Below are 17,705 nucleotides of genomic sequence, written 5' to 3'. Positions count from 1 at the left end.
ATGACTTATTACGTCGAGGTGGGGCAATAGGCTACGTTTTATTTAGAAGCCAAAATACCCCTCTCTAGTACAAATACATATTTAGGCTACCGAATTTTGTGTGTCGTATAGGTTCTAAATCATGTCATAAAGTGTTTGCCAGTGTCACGCGTGCATTCGATTTTATTACAGTTTGCTATGCTCCTTAAGCAAGTTGTGAATTTCGGCATCATTCAGTGCCTGTAAGCTGTGGATGTACTACATAGAATGATTATCAAATTGCCACATGCCGTTAGAAAGTCTCCAAAATTGATACTGGTTTTGTCTGGAACCTATTTCCAATGGTAGAGTTCTTGGAGCAGGAGCAGTCTAGCCAGTATACACATTTACACATGATGTAGTAGACCTGAGGTTTATTATGCTGTTGAGATGGTGTATGTATGTTTTGTATGTATGTTCACTTACAGTAACCTCCTCTGCAGGTGCTTGATATTGGGGACAGCCTCACCATCCCTGATGAGTTCACTGAGGAGGAGAAGACCACAGGTGTGTGGTGGAAACAGCTGGCTGCTGGCGCCATGGCGGGGGCGGTGTCTCGGACAGGGACCGCACCTCTGGACAGGATGAAGGTGTTCATGCAGGTATGCACTGCATGGCGGATTGAGAATAGTGAATTTTGCATGGTCTCCTTCTCACAACGTGACGATATCTGAGCTGCTACGGAATGTGTATTTACAGGTGCACGCCTCCAAGTCCAACCAGATCAGCCTGGTGGGAGGCTTCAAACAGATGATCAAGGAAGGGGGTGTTTCCTCCTTGTGGAGGGGTAATGGCGTCAATGTGCTGAAGATTGCCCCCGAGACCGCTATCAAGTTCACGGCCTATGAGCAGGTGAAGAAACACATCTACCCTTGTGACTAATAAGTAGTATATTTTAATATATTATTTATTATCCATGAGAGGAGTTTTCATTCTGCTTTCTCTGTACATTTGACAGTACAAGAAGTTGCTCACCTCGGACGGTGAGAAGGTCCAGACCCATGTGAGGTTCATGGCAGGATCACTGGCGGGGGCGACTGCCCAGACAGCCATCTACCCCATGGAGGTGAAGGCGGGAAACTGGAGAGAAGGGAGAGATATTGGGGATACATTGTGCATGTAGGGGAGATGGATGTGGTTGGGTATGTAAAAAGTCATGAGTGGCTAGGGGAAGTGCTGTCCCTTATAGTGTGATAGGGTCTTTCTTGTATATTTCTTAATAGGTGATGAAGACCAGGCTTACACTAAGAAAGACGGGACAGTATTCTGGAATGTTTGACTGTGCCAAGAAAATCCTGAAGAAGGAAGGAGTGAAGGCATTCTATAAGGGCTACATTCCCAACATCCTGGGTATCATTCCATATGCTGGGATAGACCTGGCTGTATATGAGGTGTGTCCAACTATCTCTAACTAGATGAGTACCTCATTCTTTAAACCATGGATTTCACATATACGTAAAGCACATATACGTAAAGCACATATACGTAAAGCACATATACGTAAAGCACATGTGACTGGAACCTTAGACTCAACTCTCAGATCTCCTGCCTTTTCAGAGTTTGAAAAATGCCTGGCTTTCCCGTTATGCCAAAGACACGGCCAACCCTGGAATTCTGGTACTGTTGGGCTGTGGCACCCTCTCCAGCACCTGTGGCCAGCTAGCCAGTTACCCCCTGGCTCTGATCCGAACCAGGATGCAGGCACAAGGTAAAACATCCCAAATATCACCCCCATGTAGTCTGTTATGTAATAGCAGTCCGTATGACAACCAGACAATTGTGGGTTAATTCTGTCTTTCTCTGTTCTATCAGCCTCCATCGAGGGGGCGGAGCAGATGTCAATGAACCGGATGGTGAAAACGATTCTGGAGAAAGACGGATTCTTTGGACTCTACCGGGGAATTCTGCCCAACTTCATGAAAGTCATCCCAGCAGTTAGCATTAGTTATGTGGTGTATGAATATATGAAGTCTGGCCTGGGCATCTCAAAGTGAGGGGCAGAAGTGTATCTGTGTGTGTATGAGTACACATGAAGATGCAAGGCAGATTCTTTACAAACATTACCCTATTCATTACCCGATTCATTTCAGTGTTGTGGGGGAAAAGCATGTTTACCTAGGAAACCAAAATCTGGACTACATCTAGGTGCTATGGTGGTTTTCTATGACACGCTACGGCACTGACAAAATGTAGTTCTCAATACAGCCATATGTACAGTCCGTTCTTTATATGACTGCATGGTACAGTATGGGAATGGTCATCAGAACGCTATGGTTAACTCCAGATGTACCCTAGCTTTAGTTGACTAAATTAGCTCGTATAGATGTGAAATTATTCACATAGAAATAGCAATTTGGCGATAATGCACTATTCTATTCACATACTGAAAATGTACAAGACAAATCACATCTTAAGAAACAAAATGTAATATGAAGAACTCAGGACTGGGTTTGATGTGAGAATGTCAAGGCAATTAATGAAAAGACTCCTGTATTACTGGAGTAATTGTGAAAGATGGTTTTGAACACTTTAGAGCGAGAGGATCCTGTGCCTTGTATTGTGTTTTGTTCAGATATCTATGGACTTCTCTACCCATCCCATTTGTCTTGCCTTTTTTCAGATTTTGTTCAATTAGATATTCCTGTTTACATTCAAAACATGTATTTTGATACAAAATGAAAATGGTGTCAAGCTTGTTCTTCGCTCTTCATAGGTTGTATGATTATTTTAATGTACTGTATATGTCATTATTTGAGTAACATGTCATGGCTCTGCCTCTTGTACTTATTGGACCTTATGCAATCCCTTATCCCTCTCCTCCCTCTCCTCTCTCCTCAGTCTCTCTCTCTGGTTATCTCTCTCCTCAGTCTCTCTCTCTGTATCTCTCTCCTCAGTCTCTCTCTCTGGTTATCTCTCTCCTCAGTCTCTCTCTGGTTATCTCTCTCCTCAGTCTCTCTCTGGTTATCTCTCTCCTCAGTCTCTCTCTCTGGTTCTCTCTCCTCAGTCTCTCTCTGTATCTCTCTCCTCAGTCTCTCTCTCTGTATCTCTCTCCTCAGTCTCTCTCTCTGTATCTCTCTCCTCAGTCTCTCTCTCTGTATCTCTCTCCTCAGTCTCTCTCTCTGTATCTCTCTCCTCAGTCTCTCTCTCTCTGGTTATCTCTCTCCTCAGTCTCTCTCTCTCTGGTTCTCTCTCCTCAGTCTCTCTCTGTATCTCTCTCCTCAGTCTCTCTCTCTGGTTCTCTCTCCTCAGTCTCTCTCTCTGTATCTCTCTCCTCAGTCTCTCTCTCTGGTTCTCTCTCCTCAGTCTCTCTCTGTATCTCTCTCCTCAGTCTCTCTCTCTGTATCTCTCTCCTCAGTCTCTCTCTCTCTGGTTATCTCTCTCCTCAGTCTCTCTCTCTCTGGTTCTCTCTCCTCAGTCTCTCTCTGTATCTCTCTCCTCAGTCTCTCTCTCTGGTTCTCTCTCCTCAGTCTCTCTCTCTGTATCTCTCTCCTCAGTCTCTCTCTCCCTCGTAGGTTCACAGTTCAGTTTTGCCAAATTGGAACTTTGAACATTCTAGAACTGCTGTTCAACGACGACACAGACATTCTGGAACTACTGTCTCCTTTTAGCTGTCAACCCGGCTTTAGTCACACACACACACACACTCACTCACTCACTCACTCACTCACTCACTCACTCACTCACTCACTCACTCACTCACTCACTCACTCACTCACTTTCTCTCTCTCTCTCTCTCTCACTCTCACTCTCTCACTCTCTCTCTCTCTCTCTAACCTCCTTTTCTCTCTCCATCTCTACCTCTCTCTTTCTCTCTCTCTAATGCACTACGTCTCTCCTCCCCCTCTCCTGTCCTCTCCAGACTGTGAGGAGTGTGAGTCTTTCTTCCTGGAGGAGTGTGAGCTCCACGGACCCCCCCTCTTCATACCGGACACCCCGGTGGTCCTGGGGGGGTCTGACCGGGCCAGACTGACCCTCCCACACGGCCTGGAGGTCAAGAGGTCACGGATACCCGGGGTGGGGCTGGGAGTCTTCAACTGTGGGGAGGCGGTTGCCAAGGGAACCCACTACGGCCCCTACGAGGGGGAGGTGATGGAGAAGGAGGAGGCCATCAAGAGCGGATACTCCTGGGTGGTGGGTATGAGGGCGGTGTGTGTGTGTGTGTGTGTGTCTGTGTGTGTGTGTGTGTGTTCTCCTGGGTGGTGGGTATGAGTGTACTCCTGGGTGGTGGGTATGAGGTGTGTGTGTGTGTGTGTGGGTGTGTGTGTGTGTGTGTGTTGTGACGGTTTATAATATATTTGTGTGTGTGTGTACTCCTGGGTGGTGGGTATGAGGGCGGTGTGTGTGTGTGTGTGTGTGTGTGTGTGTGTGTACTCCTGGGTGGTGTGTGTGTGTGTGTGTGTGTACTCCTGGGTGGTGGGTATGAGGGCGTTGTGTGTGTGTGTGTGTGTGTGTGTGTGTGTGTGTGTGTGTGTGTGTGGTGGGTATGAGGGCGGTGTGTGTGTGTGTACTCCTGGGTAGTGGGTATGTGTGTGTGTGTGTGTGTGTGTGGTGGTGGGTATGAGGGCGGTGTGTGTGTGTGTGTGTGTGTGTGTGTGTGTGTGGTGGGTATGAGGGTGGTGTGTGTGTGTGTGTGTGTGTGTGTGTGTGTGTGTGTGTGTGTGTGTGTGTGAACAGGTGTTCTGATGATCCTCATGAAATAATGTTTGATGAAGGAATTAAATTGAAGACGTCTCTGTGTTCTCAGATCAAGAGCAGAAACTGTGATGACGAGTACATCGATGCCAAAAGAGAGACGCACTCCAACTGGATGAGGTGAGGAACAGAGTACATTGGTCTCTCTCTACACCCCTCCTCTCTCTCACTTCAGATAAACCATCTCTCCAGTCTTGAATGTTTCTCTCCCTCCATACAGTCAGTCCCTACATCTCACCCACTTTGTTTTCTCCCTCCCTCTCTTCCTTCATCCTTCCTTCCTCCCGTCTCTCCCTCCCTCACCTGTTTGTTCTTATGAACCCACCCCCTCTCTCCCCCAGGTATGTGAACTGTGCCCGTACTGAGGAAGAGCAGAACCTGGTAGCGTTTCAGTACCGTGGAGGGATCCTGTTTCGCTGCTGTCGGCTGCTGGCTGTCGGGGAGGAGCTGCTGGTCTGGTACGGACAGGAGTACAGATACAAGAGCATCTCCTTCGACTACTTCTGGGACAAAAAGAGCACCGCTAGAGGTATCTGTCCTCAACTCTTCTTCCCTCTGTCTTCTCCTCCATCTCTCTCTCATCCACCTCTTTCCTTAAAGCTGAAAGAACCAGAGGTCTGCTGGTCATAATAGTAACCGCTGTCCAAGTAGCTCTCCTCTCCTCTACCATCCTTTCCTCTCTCCTCTTCTCTGTCTTTTTCCCATGATGCCAGCCAGCAGACAAGACCTGTTCATACAACGAGAAATTCAGGATACTCATGGATGCAACGAAACGGGACGCTACGTCACGAACAGCAACAGCGCCTGTGCAAATCGCTGTTGGGCAGCACACAAATTGCCAATGTTAGCCAGGCACACTAGCTATGATCAGAATGGAAGGCTGTTAGTTGCCATGGAGCATGGTAGCTTGACTAACGTTAATGAGTGCTGGCTAGCTTATTCTAGCTGAGTTAGCTAATGCCATGGTCTTCAACGTATTCATGCTTGTTTTCTCTTCTCTCTCTCCTCTTTTCTTTTTTTCACTCCTCTCTCTCTCTCTCCTCTGTCACTCTCTCTCTCTCTCTCTCAGCAGAGGACCCTCTTGCATATCTTTCTCTCTCCTGTCCTCAATCTGAAGTTGTGGTGTCGTTGTGTTTCTCCCCGACTAGCTACATATAATCACTCTATACAGCATTTGATCTTGTACTACAGGTGTGAGAATCATTTTTAATGTTTGTCTCTCTTTCACTCTCCCAGGAGTGATGTCAGACTTGTCCCAGACTCAGGTGTTCTCCTGCTCTGAGTGCCCATTCACCTACACCTCCCAGATCTACCTCAACAAGCACCTCAAGAGGAGCCATGACAACCTCTACGTCTCTCTGCTGAGGAGCGAAGGGATCAGACCAGAGACTCTCTCCTCATCTGTCTCCTCTCAATCACTCCCTATCACCACCTCCAACACCCCCCTCACCCCAGCTCCCGCCCAGAGACAGAGACACACAGACAAGCCAAGACCGTACCACTGTGACCAGTGTGGGAAGAACTTCATTCAGTCAGGAGGCTTAAAGACACACCAGCGTGTTCATACAGGAGAGAAGCCATACCACTGTGTCCAGTGTGGCAAGAACTTCAGTAAGTCAGCACACTTAAAGACACACCAGCGTATTCATACAGGAGAGAAGCCATACCACTGTGACCAGTGTGGGAAGAACTTCACTACGTCAGGAGAGTTAAAGGTACACCAGCGTGTTCATACAGGAGAGAAGCCATACCACTGTGACCAGTGTGGGAAGAACTTCACTACGTCAGGAGAGTTAAAGTCACACCAGAGTGTTCATACAGGAGAGAAGCCATACCACTGTTACCAATGTGGGAAGAACTTCAGTAGGTCAACAAGCTTAAAGACACACCAGCGTATTCATACAGGAGAGAAGCCATACCACTGTGACCAGTGTGGGAAGAACTTCACTACGTCAGGAGAGTTAAAGGTACACCAGCGTGTTCATACAGGAGAGAAGCCATACCACTGTGACCAGTGTGGGAAGAAATTCAGTCAGTCAGGAGAGTTAAAGACACACCAGCGTGTTCATACAGGAGAGAAGCCATACCACTGTGACCAGTGTGGGAAGAACTTCACTACGCCAGGAGAGTTGAAGACACACCACCAGCGTGTTCATACAGGAGAGAAGCCATACCACTGTGACCAGTGTGGGAAGAACTTCACTACGCCAGGAGAGTTGAAGACACACCAGCGTGTTCATACAGGAGAGAAGCCATACCACTGTGACCAGTGTGGGAAGAACTTCACAAAATTAGACAACTTGAAATCACACCAGCGTGTTCATACAGGAGAGAAGCCGCACCACTGTGATCAGTGTGGGAAGACCTTCAGTCATTCAGGAAACTTAAAAAAACACCAGTGTGTTCATACAGGAGAGAACCCATAGCCTTGGGTCTGGATTACACTGCGTTTTTTGGCGTTTTCACCCCCGTTTGCACCAAGCAGTTACACTACCGAGGCCAAAATGAGGCTCGAACCCGGAGGCATCGGGATATAGCTGGGGCTATGTTTTGGTGCTTGAAATCTGGAGATGCGTTCTAGTTTAATAGGCAGATCCGGAGGCCTTTGAAAAACTAGGCCAGGTCCAGCCTGGCTAATGTGTGTGACTGGCTTGTTTCTGTTCAGGACTGGTAGGACGGAAGCTAGTCATGCCACTAAAATAGCTGTGAATTGAAATGACATGAAATAATGTCTGATAAATTAAGATGGGTCTTGTCGCCTGGACACATCAGTTCCAATGCTTCCAATGCTAATCCAGCACAATAAGACCAGGATAGCCAGTTAGCTCATGAGCTCACAACAACTAGCAGCAGCTTCCATAACATTAATGGTAGCGGTCAGTGGCTAAAGCAGTTACACTGATGATTCCTCTAACGTTAGCTATTTTGCTGCAATTGGTTCAACTTTTGTTTCTGGACAAAGGTAAGGGATAAACCCAGATAACACAAGACTAGCAGACCTACAGCGGTTCCCCGATGGACGAGCTGGTGGATTCCTGGCCATTTGCTCATCGAATGGCAAGCGGACCTCTGGTGGATTATTAGCGTCAGGGACAGCGGTCCACTAGTAATCCGTAATAGATACCGCTATTGCTCCACCAGCATTCCACCGGTAGTTTATTGTCTATATCCTAGGCCCATTGGCCCAATGCTTATGGATTTCTATTGCTAAATTAACTTACTCTGAACATTTTTTTGGTAACCCTTCCTTTCATAGTCCCCCAATTACTAAACATTTACCTGGTAAATACATGCAAAGTATAGCCTAATATATAATGGGTAATTACTGAGACACCTATACTGTAGGTATAATTTCAAAACAGGAGTATTTCAATTGTTCAATTACTGTACGTAAATTCAATAACTGATTGAACTGATTACCTGCACCACCAGGTAACCACATTTTTACATAACTTTTATAACATCCAGTGACAAACACAAATGACAAATCACAATGCTCATATTTATTAAAATGCTTTGAATTATATTAATTATAACTGGATCCACTCAGAAATCTGGGAGTGGGGCTGAGAACAGGAGGAGCAGAAAACAAAACAGAGTTGCACACACAGAGAAACATAACAGTAAGAACAAGTCTAGTACATCAATGAGACTTTTAATTGGTCACTTGATTTGTCACCCAGTTTCTGCAATCGGTTTGCCACAGTTATTCATCTGCAAAACAGACTGTACATTTCCTTAAAAATAAAAGGGGAAAGGAGAGTGATCGGAGGGAGGGAGAGGGATGGAAAGGCCGATAGTAAACGTAGGAACAGATCCACAGGCTGGCAGAGGGTGTGGGTTTTGTTTCCCCAAATCTTCCCCACTGGGGCCTTGAACCCCTGATCTCCCGCATTGGAAGTGAGACACTTTATCCACTGCACTACCGAGGAACTTGAAATTGTGAAATGTCATAGTGTAATTATTTTGGTGTGATGGGACCACTGCCTCTTGTGGTGGCAACATAGAAATGCAGGTCAACAATGCGTCGGAGGGAGGGACAACCCGACAAATGCTATGTATGGTGCGCTGGCTTACAGCCACGCACAAAAACTATAGGAATGGGGCAACACTGTAACGCTGTGTTCACTTCACATTATAACAATCAAATAGGTGATTTATGAGTTTGAGCTACATAGTATCTTAGTGTATACTTTAGTTAATCAGACAAGCGGATAATAACATAGGATGAACTTAACTGTATTCCATGTTTACAGGTTCCCCCAAAAAAGAAGCCATTTCAAATCATAACCTACACAAGAGTAGACACCTCAAATAATAATATTCTCTCGTTCAAAGAAAAGTAACTGTGGCAAAAAGTTAAAAAGTCTTTATTGAGCTCTAGCTATATAAGATATATATTGAGATATGCCGCTACACGCGTGGGTAGACTCCCCAACTCAGTTTGTGTTCCCAAACAAATATCACCTTGATCACACCTGTCTGAACTTCCCAGCACTCCTGCCCTTTTCTTTTCAATAATATCTCTATTCAATAATCAAATTCAGTCCAAATGTCTCAATATATAGTCCTTACAATCAGTTTGTTTTAAGTCCTTCATCCATTCCCTCACGATATAGCTCCGATATTATGATGAGACTTGAATATGACGAGATGTATTGAATTTGTTTGTCAGCAATCCTGATGCAGAAGTTAATGCTTGTGAATAAATATTAGGGTGTGTGAATGTTTTTACCAATACGCCAACTGTCTCCATGTCAACTGTCTCCATGTCAACTGTCTCCATGTGTTGGATGAATGGATGGATTTAATTTTGTCCTATTGGTAGAAGTCGATTGTTCTCTAAAAACATGAAAGAATAAAACAAAAATGCAGCAACATGAAGTAAATGAGATGGTGATTGCAAAGGGAACTGTTTACATTAATTCCAATAAACCTGGTTGAGTTCAGGGTTTACAACCATTCATCTCTTAAAACATACATGGATAAATAATGTGAACAGTAGTAATAATAGGCTATAATATTGTTATCACAGCAGCACAAATTGAGATTACAATCAGAAATTGGAATAAGTAGGCTATCTTTTTGGATTTGAGATTATTTTAAATGCAAGGAATGCGCACCACACATGAAACAAAAACTGTGATGGAAATTTTGGTGAAATATTTGTTGGTGAGTGTTGACGTTGGTTGGGTGGCTGGACAGCTGCATTTTAAACTCATGACTTTTCCGAATGTTGCTTGTTTTTTATAAACCTTTTTAAATAAACATTTTATAACCTGAGAGATGTATTGTAGAGTGTTCATTTGTGTGTATGGGGGGTTGTCATTGTGTCAAAACTCGACACAAGCCATAAGAAAACACTTGGGAAGCATCTCACTTCTATGTCAAAATGAAACTCTGCAATCAAAACCCAATAATCCAATAATTTTTCAAAGTGCCATTTTTGCTACAGAATGATTCACACATGCACCAGTTAAAATATTATTTCAAAGCAGCAACAAAACCGATGTACTTTATACAAACACTGCTGTCTTTAGTACTTAGTAAACCTTTTTATAGTTCTCACACAGGCTTCTGTTAAAGATTGTTCCAGTACATCTACTCACATTTCAATCAGCACCAAAATAGAGAGGCTTCAGAAATATGGTAAATGATGGTAAATGGACTGCACTTATATAGCGCTTTTCCACCTTAGCGGCACTCAAAGCGCTTTACAATGGCCTCTCATTCACCCATCAATGGCGGTAGCTGCCATGCAAGGTGCTAACCTGCTCATTGGGAGCAATTTTGGGGTTAGGTGTCTTGCTCAAGGACACTTCGACATGTGGACAGTCTGAGCTGGGATTCGAACCACTGACCCTTCGGTCACTGAACGACCGGCTCTACCAACTGAGCTACAGCCGCCCCAGAAAAAAACATATACGGCTCATACCATTGCAGGTTTTTACAATAAAGAAAAGTAGAATTACAGTACAGTAATCAATACAATCTTGGCAACAAATAATTAGATTGCAGTGGTAAACAAAATATAGAATTGTAAGTGATGAGGTGGATGGTTTCTGGATCCCGCCTTCTGTCAGGGTCTGACATCACCTCATCCACATCGCAAGCAATGTCATCCCTGGCTAGACAACGGGGAACGCCTCAGTATCCAACCCTGGACTGACCCCCTCTCAGTATCCAACCCTGGACTGACCCCCCCTCAGTATCCAACCCTGGACTGACCCCCCCTCAGTATCCAACCCTGGACTGACCCCCCCTCAGTATCCAACCCTGGACTGACCCCCCCTCAGTATCCAACCCTGGACTGACCCCCCCTCAGTATCCAACCCTGGACTGACCCCCCCCTCAGTATCCAACCCTGGACTGCCCCCCCCTCAGTATCCAACCCTGGACTGACCCCCCCTCAGTATCCAACCCTGGACTGCCCCCCCCTCAGTATCCAACCCTGGACTGACCCCCCCTCAGTATCCAACCCTGGACTGACCCCCCCTCAGTATCCAACCCTGGACTGACCCCCCCCCTCAGTATCCAACCCTGGACTGACCCCCCCTCAGTATCCAACCCTGGACTGACCCCCCCTCAGTATCCAACCCTGGACTGACCCCCCCTCAGTATCCAACCCTGGACTGACCCCCCCTCAGTATCCAACCCTGGACTGACCCCCCCTCAGTATCCAACCCTGGACTGACCCCCCTCAGTATCCAACCCTGGACTGACCCCCCCCTCAGTATCCAACCCTGGACTGACCCCCCCTCAGTATCCAACCCTGGACTGACCCCCCCCTCAGTATCCAACCCTGGACTGACCCCCCCCTCAGTATCCAACCCTGGACTGACCTCACCTCAGTGTCTCTGCATGCATCTTCCATTGCTCCCAGGGAGAGTCATGCGGGTATATGGTTGGTGTTCATAAACCTTCCAACGCCAAGCTGAAAAGAATTCCTCAATGGGACTGAGGAATGGGGAGTAAGGGGGTAACGGTGTATCCACCTGTGAAGTTATGTATGGTGGTTGGTGCACCAGTCCCAGACCAGAGCAGCCCGTTGGAAACTAACATGATCCCACATGACAACAAACCTGGGCTGCTCTGCTCCGTCCTGGACAACTGCATTATATAGAGCACCAGATATCTCATGGTGAGTGGAGTGCACTTCTATAGCATAGAGCGCTTTACAATATCTTCTCTCATTCACTCACCAATGGCAGCCAGCTGGTATTAGTCTGCTCATTTGGAGCAATTAGTATCTTTCCCAAAAAAACGTCAACGAAGCAGAGCAGATAGCTGGAATTGAACTGGAGGCTCCCAGACGGCTACTCTACCTCCTGAGCTGCTGCCGCCCCCTCAGAACGTGATCATGTGTGCAGTACTGGATGGACCTAGGGTGGCATGGTGATGGACAACTCCTTGCAGACGTAGGAACCTCTTGAAACTGATTTTAGCCCTCAAAGGCCATATCTAGGTTTTTGCAGGGTGATGATCAATCTAGTAAATATATTCTGTAAACCAAGGCACATTAATGAATTTCATGGTGAGCTCACAAGGTAGGTCTGATCTCCAGAGCAGGGATATCAGACTTCAAAGGTAGAAAACAATGAGTCTCATACTTCAGTCAAGATGACCTCATCTTAAGACCTCCTCCTCCAGGTCTTATCTCTCTGGGCTAGTGGAAAGGGCTCTCTCCCTCCCCAACTAAACATTCTTGAAGCTCACAGACCTGCTTCCACACACCACAAAACACTGATTCTTCCTCCAGGAACACAAGGTGATATTTCCCCCACGCTGCCCAGGGATGCCCAGCTAGCTAATAAAAGCACCAGCTAACATTAGCTAGCCAACATCAGATAGAAAGCTAACCAGGCAGATGGATATGAATAGCCTACAGCAGGATCTTGGCTAGTCTAATGTTAGAAAGCACAATAAACATAAACGCAATTGAAATCTGACCATGGATCCTTTAAACCCGCCCCACGTCCTCATCTTGCATACTTTGGAAAACAAGTATTCTAACGATCCCTAGAATCTCATCTATGGGCTGCAGGGAATGGGTGTGAGACAGTTCCAGGAGTTAAATAATAAGCACAAATCCAAATCCCTTTAATCAGGACCAGCTTGTTGTTGTTTGAGTAATGTCAGGTGCTTTTATCTAGCAGGTTTGATTATGCTCTCCTAAAGCGAGGCTATATCAAAGTTTTGATGACTGAGGGACAATTTAGGGACCCAAATAGTATAGGACTGAGCCCACTTATGAATTTATTTATTTTTTTAAATACAAAAACAAAAAAACAAGAATAATTCGTAGGCCTAATCACACCAATATGAGTTCATTTTAAGATCAATCAAACATTCAGTTCCGAGTCTGGGTCCAGAACCAGGGCTACAGCCAACAGCAGGAGGAGGCGGACTGGACTGGGGAGGTGTTTGCATAGTCCTTGAACTCTGACCCCTTCTTTTCTCCTCCACATCCAGGTACTTTTCTCCTCCACATCCAGGTACCTAAGAAGTCAGTTTCAGTTGCTGGTGATTTAGCCCGTTAGCACTTCTAGTGAGAATGAGGAGGAATTCATCTTTTCAATAGCGCTGAAGTTGGAGAGCAGACATTCACACTTGGGAACCATCTAGTCTACGTATTGTCTGGATGAAGTGGTCGTCAGTCTTGCGGTCACACCTCATATTGAAATGAATGGAAAGGAAAGAACAAGTAGCCCTGGTCCAGGACTAAAGAACAAGAGGAGACGGCGCCTTTTTAAAACAAGGAGGAACATGGTCAGCACTGGACATTCATATAAGACCTGAAATAAATAAAGGGGTCACGCATAATGCATGGCAGGATAATAATGTCATGGTTAAGTCAGAACTGGTCACTACCATTACATATCCAGAAGAGGGCGTCGTGAACCTAATGTTGAAGCATCTTTCCTGTCTCAGGAGGCGGGCTCTAGACAGGATCTGAACAGTGAGACGCGTCATTGTTCCGGGCTTTCACTGATTGGTTAAGAGCTTTGAAAAGACTAGCAGTCACGACTAGAAGTGTATATAAATTGTGTTTGTAATCTGTCTCTCTCTACCTTGGGAACTTTTCACCGTCGAGCACTGTTTGTTACGCCTGTAAAGATTCGCTATTTCAAAGATCTTATTGATCAGAAGAAAACAAGAGACAAGCTCTTTATTCTTTTTGAGTAAACAAACGTTCCCATCACAACCTACTCACTAGCCTTTCACTGTAGGCTACGACAATCCTCACTTCGGTAAGTTGTATGTTATTTTTTATTTTGAAGAATTAGTGCGCAACAGTTTGGGGCTTCAGTTCAAGAAGTGAATTTCGCCTTCATTCCCTTGTTCTTTAAAACCCGTTGATTTTAATCCTGGAGCCAATCCAACCAGGGGGTCACTGGAGGAAAACAGGAGAGGGTCACGCTTTTAGTCCAAGCGAGGGTTAGCCTACTGGTTTTATTTTATTTTAAATTCGAGTCCAGGGGAGGGTTACTATTTTAGAATGTGAGTCCAGGGGAGGGTCATAGGCTATACAAACTTGAATTGATCAAAACAGAATAGTAGAATAGTAGAATAGTATCTGTAACTCTGTGTTTGATTGCACTGCAGCCCGTCTTGGCCAGGTCTCTCTTGAAAAAGAGATGTTTAATCTCAATGGGACCTTTCCTGGTTAAATAAAGGCTAAAATAAAAAAAAATAGTTTATTTATCTTTAATTTCAGAATTCATCAAGCTGTTTAGTATGACCATGCTGAGAGGGAAGCGCGTGGAGCGAGCAGACACCGACATGCGGTCAGTTCTCAGGTCATCTCGCTGTTGCTGGTCGGAGCTGCGCGCTTTCGCTTCTTTAACTCGCTGGTTCATGAAGTGGAGAGCTTGACCGTATAACGACATTAATAAGCACAACTAGAGGCCACCATCTGTGCTAACTCGAAAACGGAAGGCGCGTTCTTTTCTTATTGAGTAACACCGTATTGAAATGATTATTGCCGATGTGGTGGATATATTTATGTCAGAGTCATGCATTTTTATTCCCGAGCACTCTAAAGTGCTCTAGTAAATGTGGAATGGTCCTTTAACAGAGGCTATTTGATTCTGGGGAACAAAGAAACACGTGGCGCGCTGTGGCTTCTACCATGCTGTTTAAAACTCTGGCGCTAGTTTACAGGACAATGAAAGGAACAGCCCCCTCCTACCTCCAGGCCATGATCAGACCCTGTACCCCCTCCTACCTCCAGGCCATGATCAGACCCTGTACCCCCTCCTACCTCCAGGCCATGGTCAGACCTGTACCCCCTCCTACCTCCAGGCCATGGTCAGACCCTGTACCCCCTCCTACCTCCAGGCCATGATCAGACCCTATACCCCCTCCTACCTCCAGGCCATGATCAGACCCTGTACCCCATCCCGACCAATAGTATCCAGCTGCAGCCGCCGAAATAGGACCCGGGAAATAGGACCGCACCGCAGGTATTCTGGGAATTAGAGTCCACTACAGCCTATATACCTTCATGCTATATGTATTGCTAGTTGTCATATATGTAATCATCCAGATTTGTGACAAAAGATAAAAAATTTGACTAAAAATGACCTCCGTGATTGTAGCTAGTAGCTAGCGAGCTAACGTTAGCTAGCTAGTTAGCTAAGCGCTGTGAAGTTACTCGAAGCTCAAGACTACTTTTCATTTATTGACATAGCTAATCAATGATAACACTTTCAATTGTTATATACCCCAATCATTTTAAGGACAGGCATTTCAGGACACATCTGGCTGGAATAAGACTCTTTATTATTCCCGGCGCGTGCATTAGGCCTATTCCACCTCTCTAACGTTATTTGCAATTTAGAATACCAGCAATAACGCACAGCATAAGGAAACAACAGTAACCACACAGTCTACTCTAGTCTAATGCAACCAGCGTTTTAACGACATGCAATAAGTGAGAATATACTACAATAGGGTAAGAATTATTATTGTTTATTGCAAGCAGTCTTGTTGTAAATGTTTGGACTGAACTGGGCTTTAGAATAGCAGGCTAACGTTACCTATTATTGCAAATGTATGCCTAATGTCTAATTTGCATATAACAACGTCAACAATCAAATGTAGGCTATTAGGCTAGTTGTATAATAATACTGATGTGTGTTATAGCCTACTGCGTGGTGCTGACGATTTAGTTAACATTGCAACCGTCTGTCGAGTGCACATCTGTCTTTATGTGTATGTATGTATGTGTGTGTGTGTGCGCGTCTGTCTGTGTGCATCTGTCTGTAGGTGTACATCTGTATGTGTACATCTCTGTCTGTCTGTATGTGTGCATCTGTCTGTACATCTGTCTGTCTGTGTGCATCTGTCTGTGTGCATCTGTCTTTCTCTGTCTGTGTCTGTCTGTATGTGTGTGTTCATCTGTGTGCATCTGTCTGTCTGTGTCCATCTGTCTGTATGTGTACATCTGTCTGTCTGTGTGTGTCCATCTGTCTGTGTGCATCTGTCTGTCTGTGTGTGTCCATCTGTCTGTGTGCATCTGTCTGTCTGTGTGCATCTGTCTGTCAGAGTGAGTGGGAGGCCCTGGTGGTCTGTCTGTCTGTCTGTGTGTTTGTCTGTGTCTTTGTGTGTGTGTGTGAGTGTGTGTGAGTCAGTGAGTGGGACGCCCTGGAGATTGTGGAGCACAAGTGGGCACAGGAGAACGTGGAGGACTAGCTGATGTCTCAGGACCTCAACTTCAGTGGAATCTTCTGCCACTTGACACTCAAATTGACACCTTCATTATTATTATTATTATTAAAATGCTCATTGTTAATATGCAATGATTGTGTTTGTGTGTGTATTTTATTCTTTATTGTTGCCATTTTAATATTAATTGTTACTATTTATTTTTGAATGATGTTGATAAAACTCCCTCATAGTTCGAATCTGAATACATGCTTTAGTCATCTCAAAACTGATTAAAACTTGAAAAAGGATGGGCCAAATTATGAAAGAATTGCTAAGCTGTTGAAAAAAAAAAAGGGTCCTATGCTTTAGTCATCTCAAAACTGATTAAAACTTGAAAAAGTGGACAAAATTACAAAAGAATTGGTAAGGTGTTGAAAAAAATGAAGGGCCCTATTTCTTGGGTCCTATTTCTCACGGCTCCATGGCTGCAATTACTACTTCCACTCACTGGGTGGCGCTGTTTCAAAAAACAAAGGGCCCTATTTCTCGGGTCCTATTTCGGCGGCTGGACTGCTCTCATCCCGACCGCTACGCTCTGTTACCTCGGGGCGACTGGTTGCCCCGTCACTCTGAGGCCCCTACGGTCGATCGACACGGTCACAGCTCTTCTCTGTCCTGACCCCACGGTCACGGCTCTTCTCTGTCCTGGCCCCGCAGTGGTGGAATGAACTGCCCACTGACGTCAGGACAGCAGAGTCACTGCCCATCTTTCACCGCAGGCTCAAAACTCATCTCTTCAAGAAGTACTACAACAATCCTCCCTCTTAAAGCCTCTGGAAACTTGGCTTGAAATAGTAAAAATGCATATATGATATCAAATGTTAGTGTCTCTTTAAGCATCCACAAAAATCTGAGTTAAAATAAACGTTCAGAACCCTTCGAAAAAAGTGTTCAAAAACGTCTCATTTTGCTCTCTAGACCATTAATCAGGAATGTGTGGGTGTGTCAGATCAGGATTTGATTGACATTTTGATCCGCCATTGACAAACAATCTCATCAAAACTAGCAACGCACTATGCACAGCAACTAAAAGTCCAGCTGTATATGTTTGAGCCGTCAGATACTCAATTCTCAGAGGATGCAGAAATACAGTAGAAGCCCTGCCATCTCCAAATAATTAATTTTAATCGATCACTGAATGGTGAGTTACAAAATGCTTTTCTATCCATTAGTAGAATTAGTTAGCCACAGCTAGTTCTAGCCATACTAGCTAGCGCTAACATTATTAGGCTGCTAAGCAGCTACAAAGCACTGAGTTGGCAAGCTAACAATGTTAGATTTCT

General features: G+C 45.2%; 2 protein-coding genes across 2 annotated transcripts; both read left to right on the top strand.

Annotated features, from left to right (window-relative positions):
• Positions 1 to 2,012, top strand: LOC311329123 (mitochondrial adenyl nucleotide antiporter SLC25A24-like; the record flags this gene model as incomplete). The annotated part of the gene is made up of 7 exons (XM_084463004.1): positions 1 to 18; positions 462 to 620; positions 718 to 870; positions 977 to 1,084; positions 1,242 to 1,409; positions 1,576 to 1,726; positions 1,831 to 2,012. 7 exons carry the CDS (start codon positions 1 to 3, stop codon positions 2,010 to 2,012), a joined length of 939 nt encoding a protein of 312 aa, XP_084319130.1.
• Positions 2,013 to 2,288: 276 nt separating this feature from the next.
• On the top strand, positions 2,289 to 16,407 carry LOC311329122 (histone-lysine N-methyltransferase PRDM9-like; the record flags this gene model as incomplete). Its single annotated transcript, XM_084463003.1, has 7 exons — positions 2,289 to 2,304; positions 3,878 to 4,149; positions 4,763 to 4,830; positions 5,052 to 5,239; positions 5,947 to 6,062; positions 13,183 to 13,205; positions 16,347 to 16,407. 7 exons carry the CDS (start codon positions 2,289 to 2,291, stop codon positions 16,405 to 16,407), a joined length of 744 nt encoding a protein of 247 aa, XP_084319129.1.
• Between the last annotated feature and the right edge of the window lie 1,298 nt (positions 16,408 to 17,705).

Source organism: Borostomias antarcticus, assembly GCF_949987555.1.
Source record: "Borostomias antarcticus genome assembly, contig: scaffold_60, whole genome shotgun sequence".
NCBI classification, from domain to species: domain Eukaryota; kingdom Metazoa; phylum Chordata; class Actinopteri; order Stomiiformes; family Stomiidae; genus Borostomias; species Borostomias antarcticus.
The sequence above is the reverse complement of the archived record's forward strand: the minus strand, read 5'-3'. Positions and strand labels throughout refer to the sequence as shown.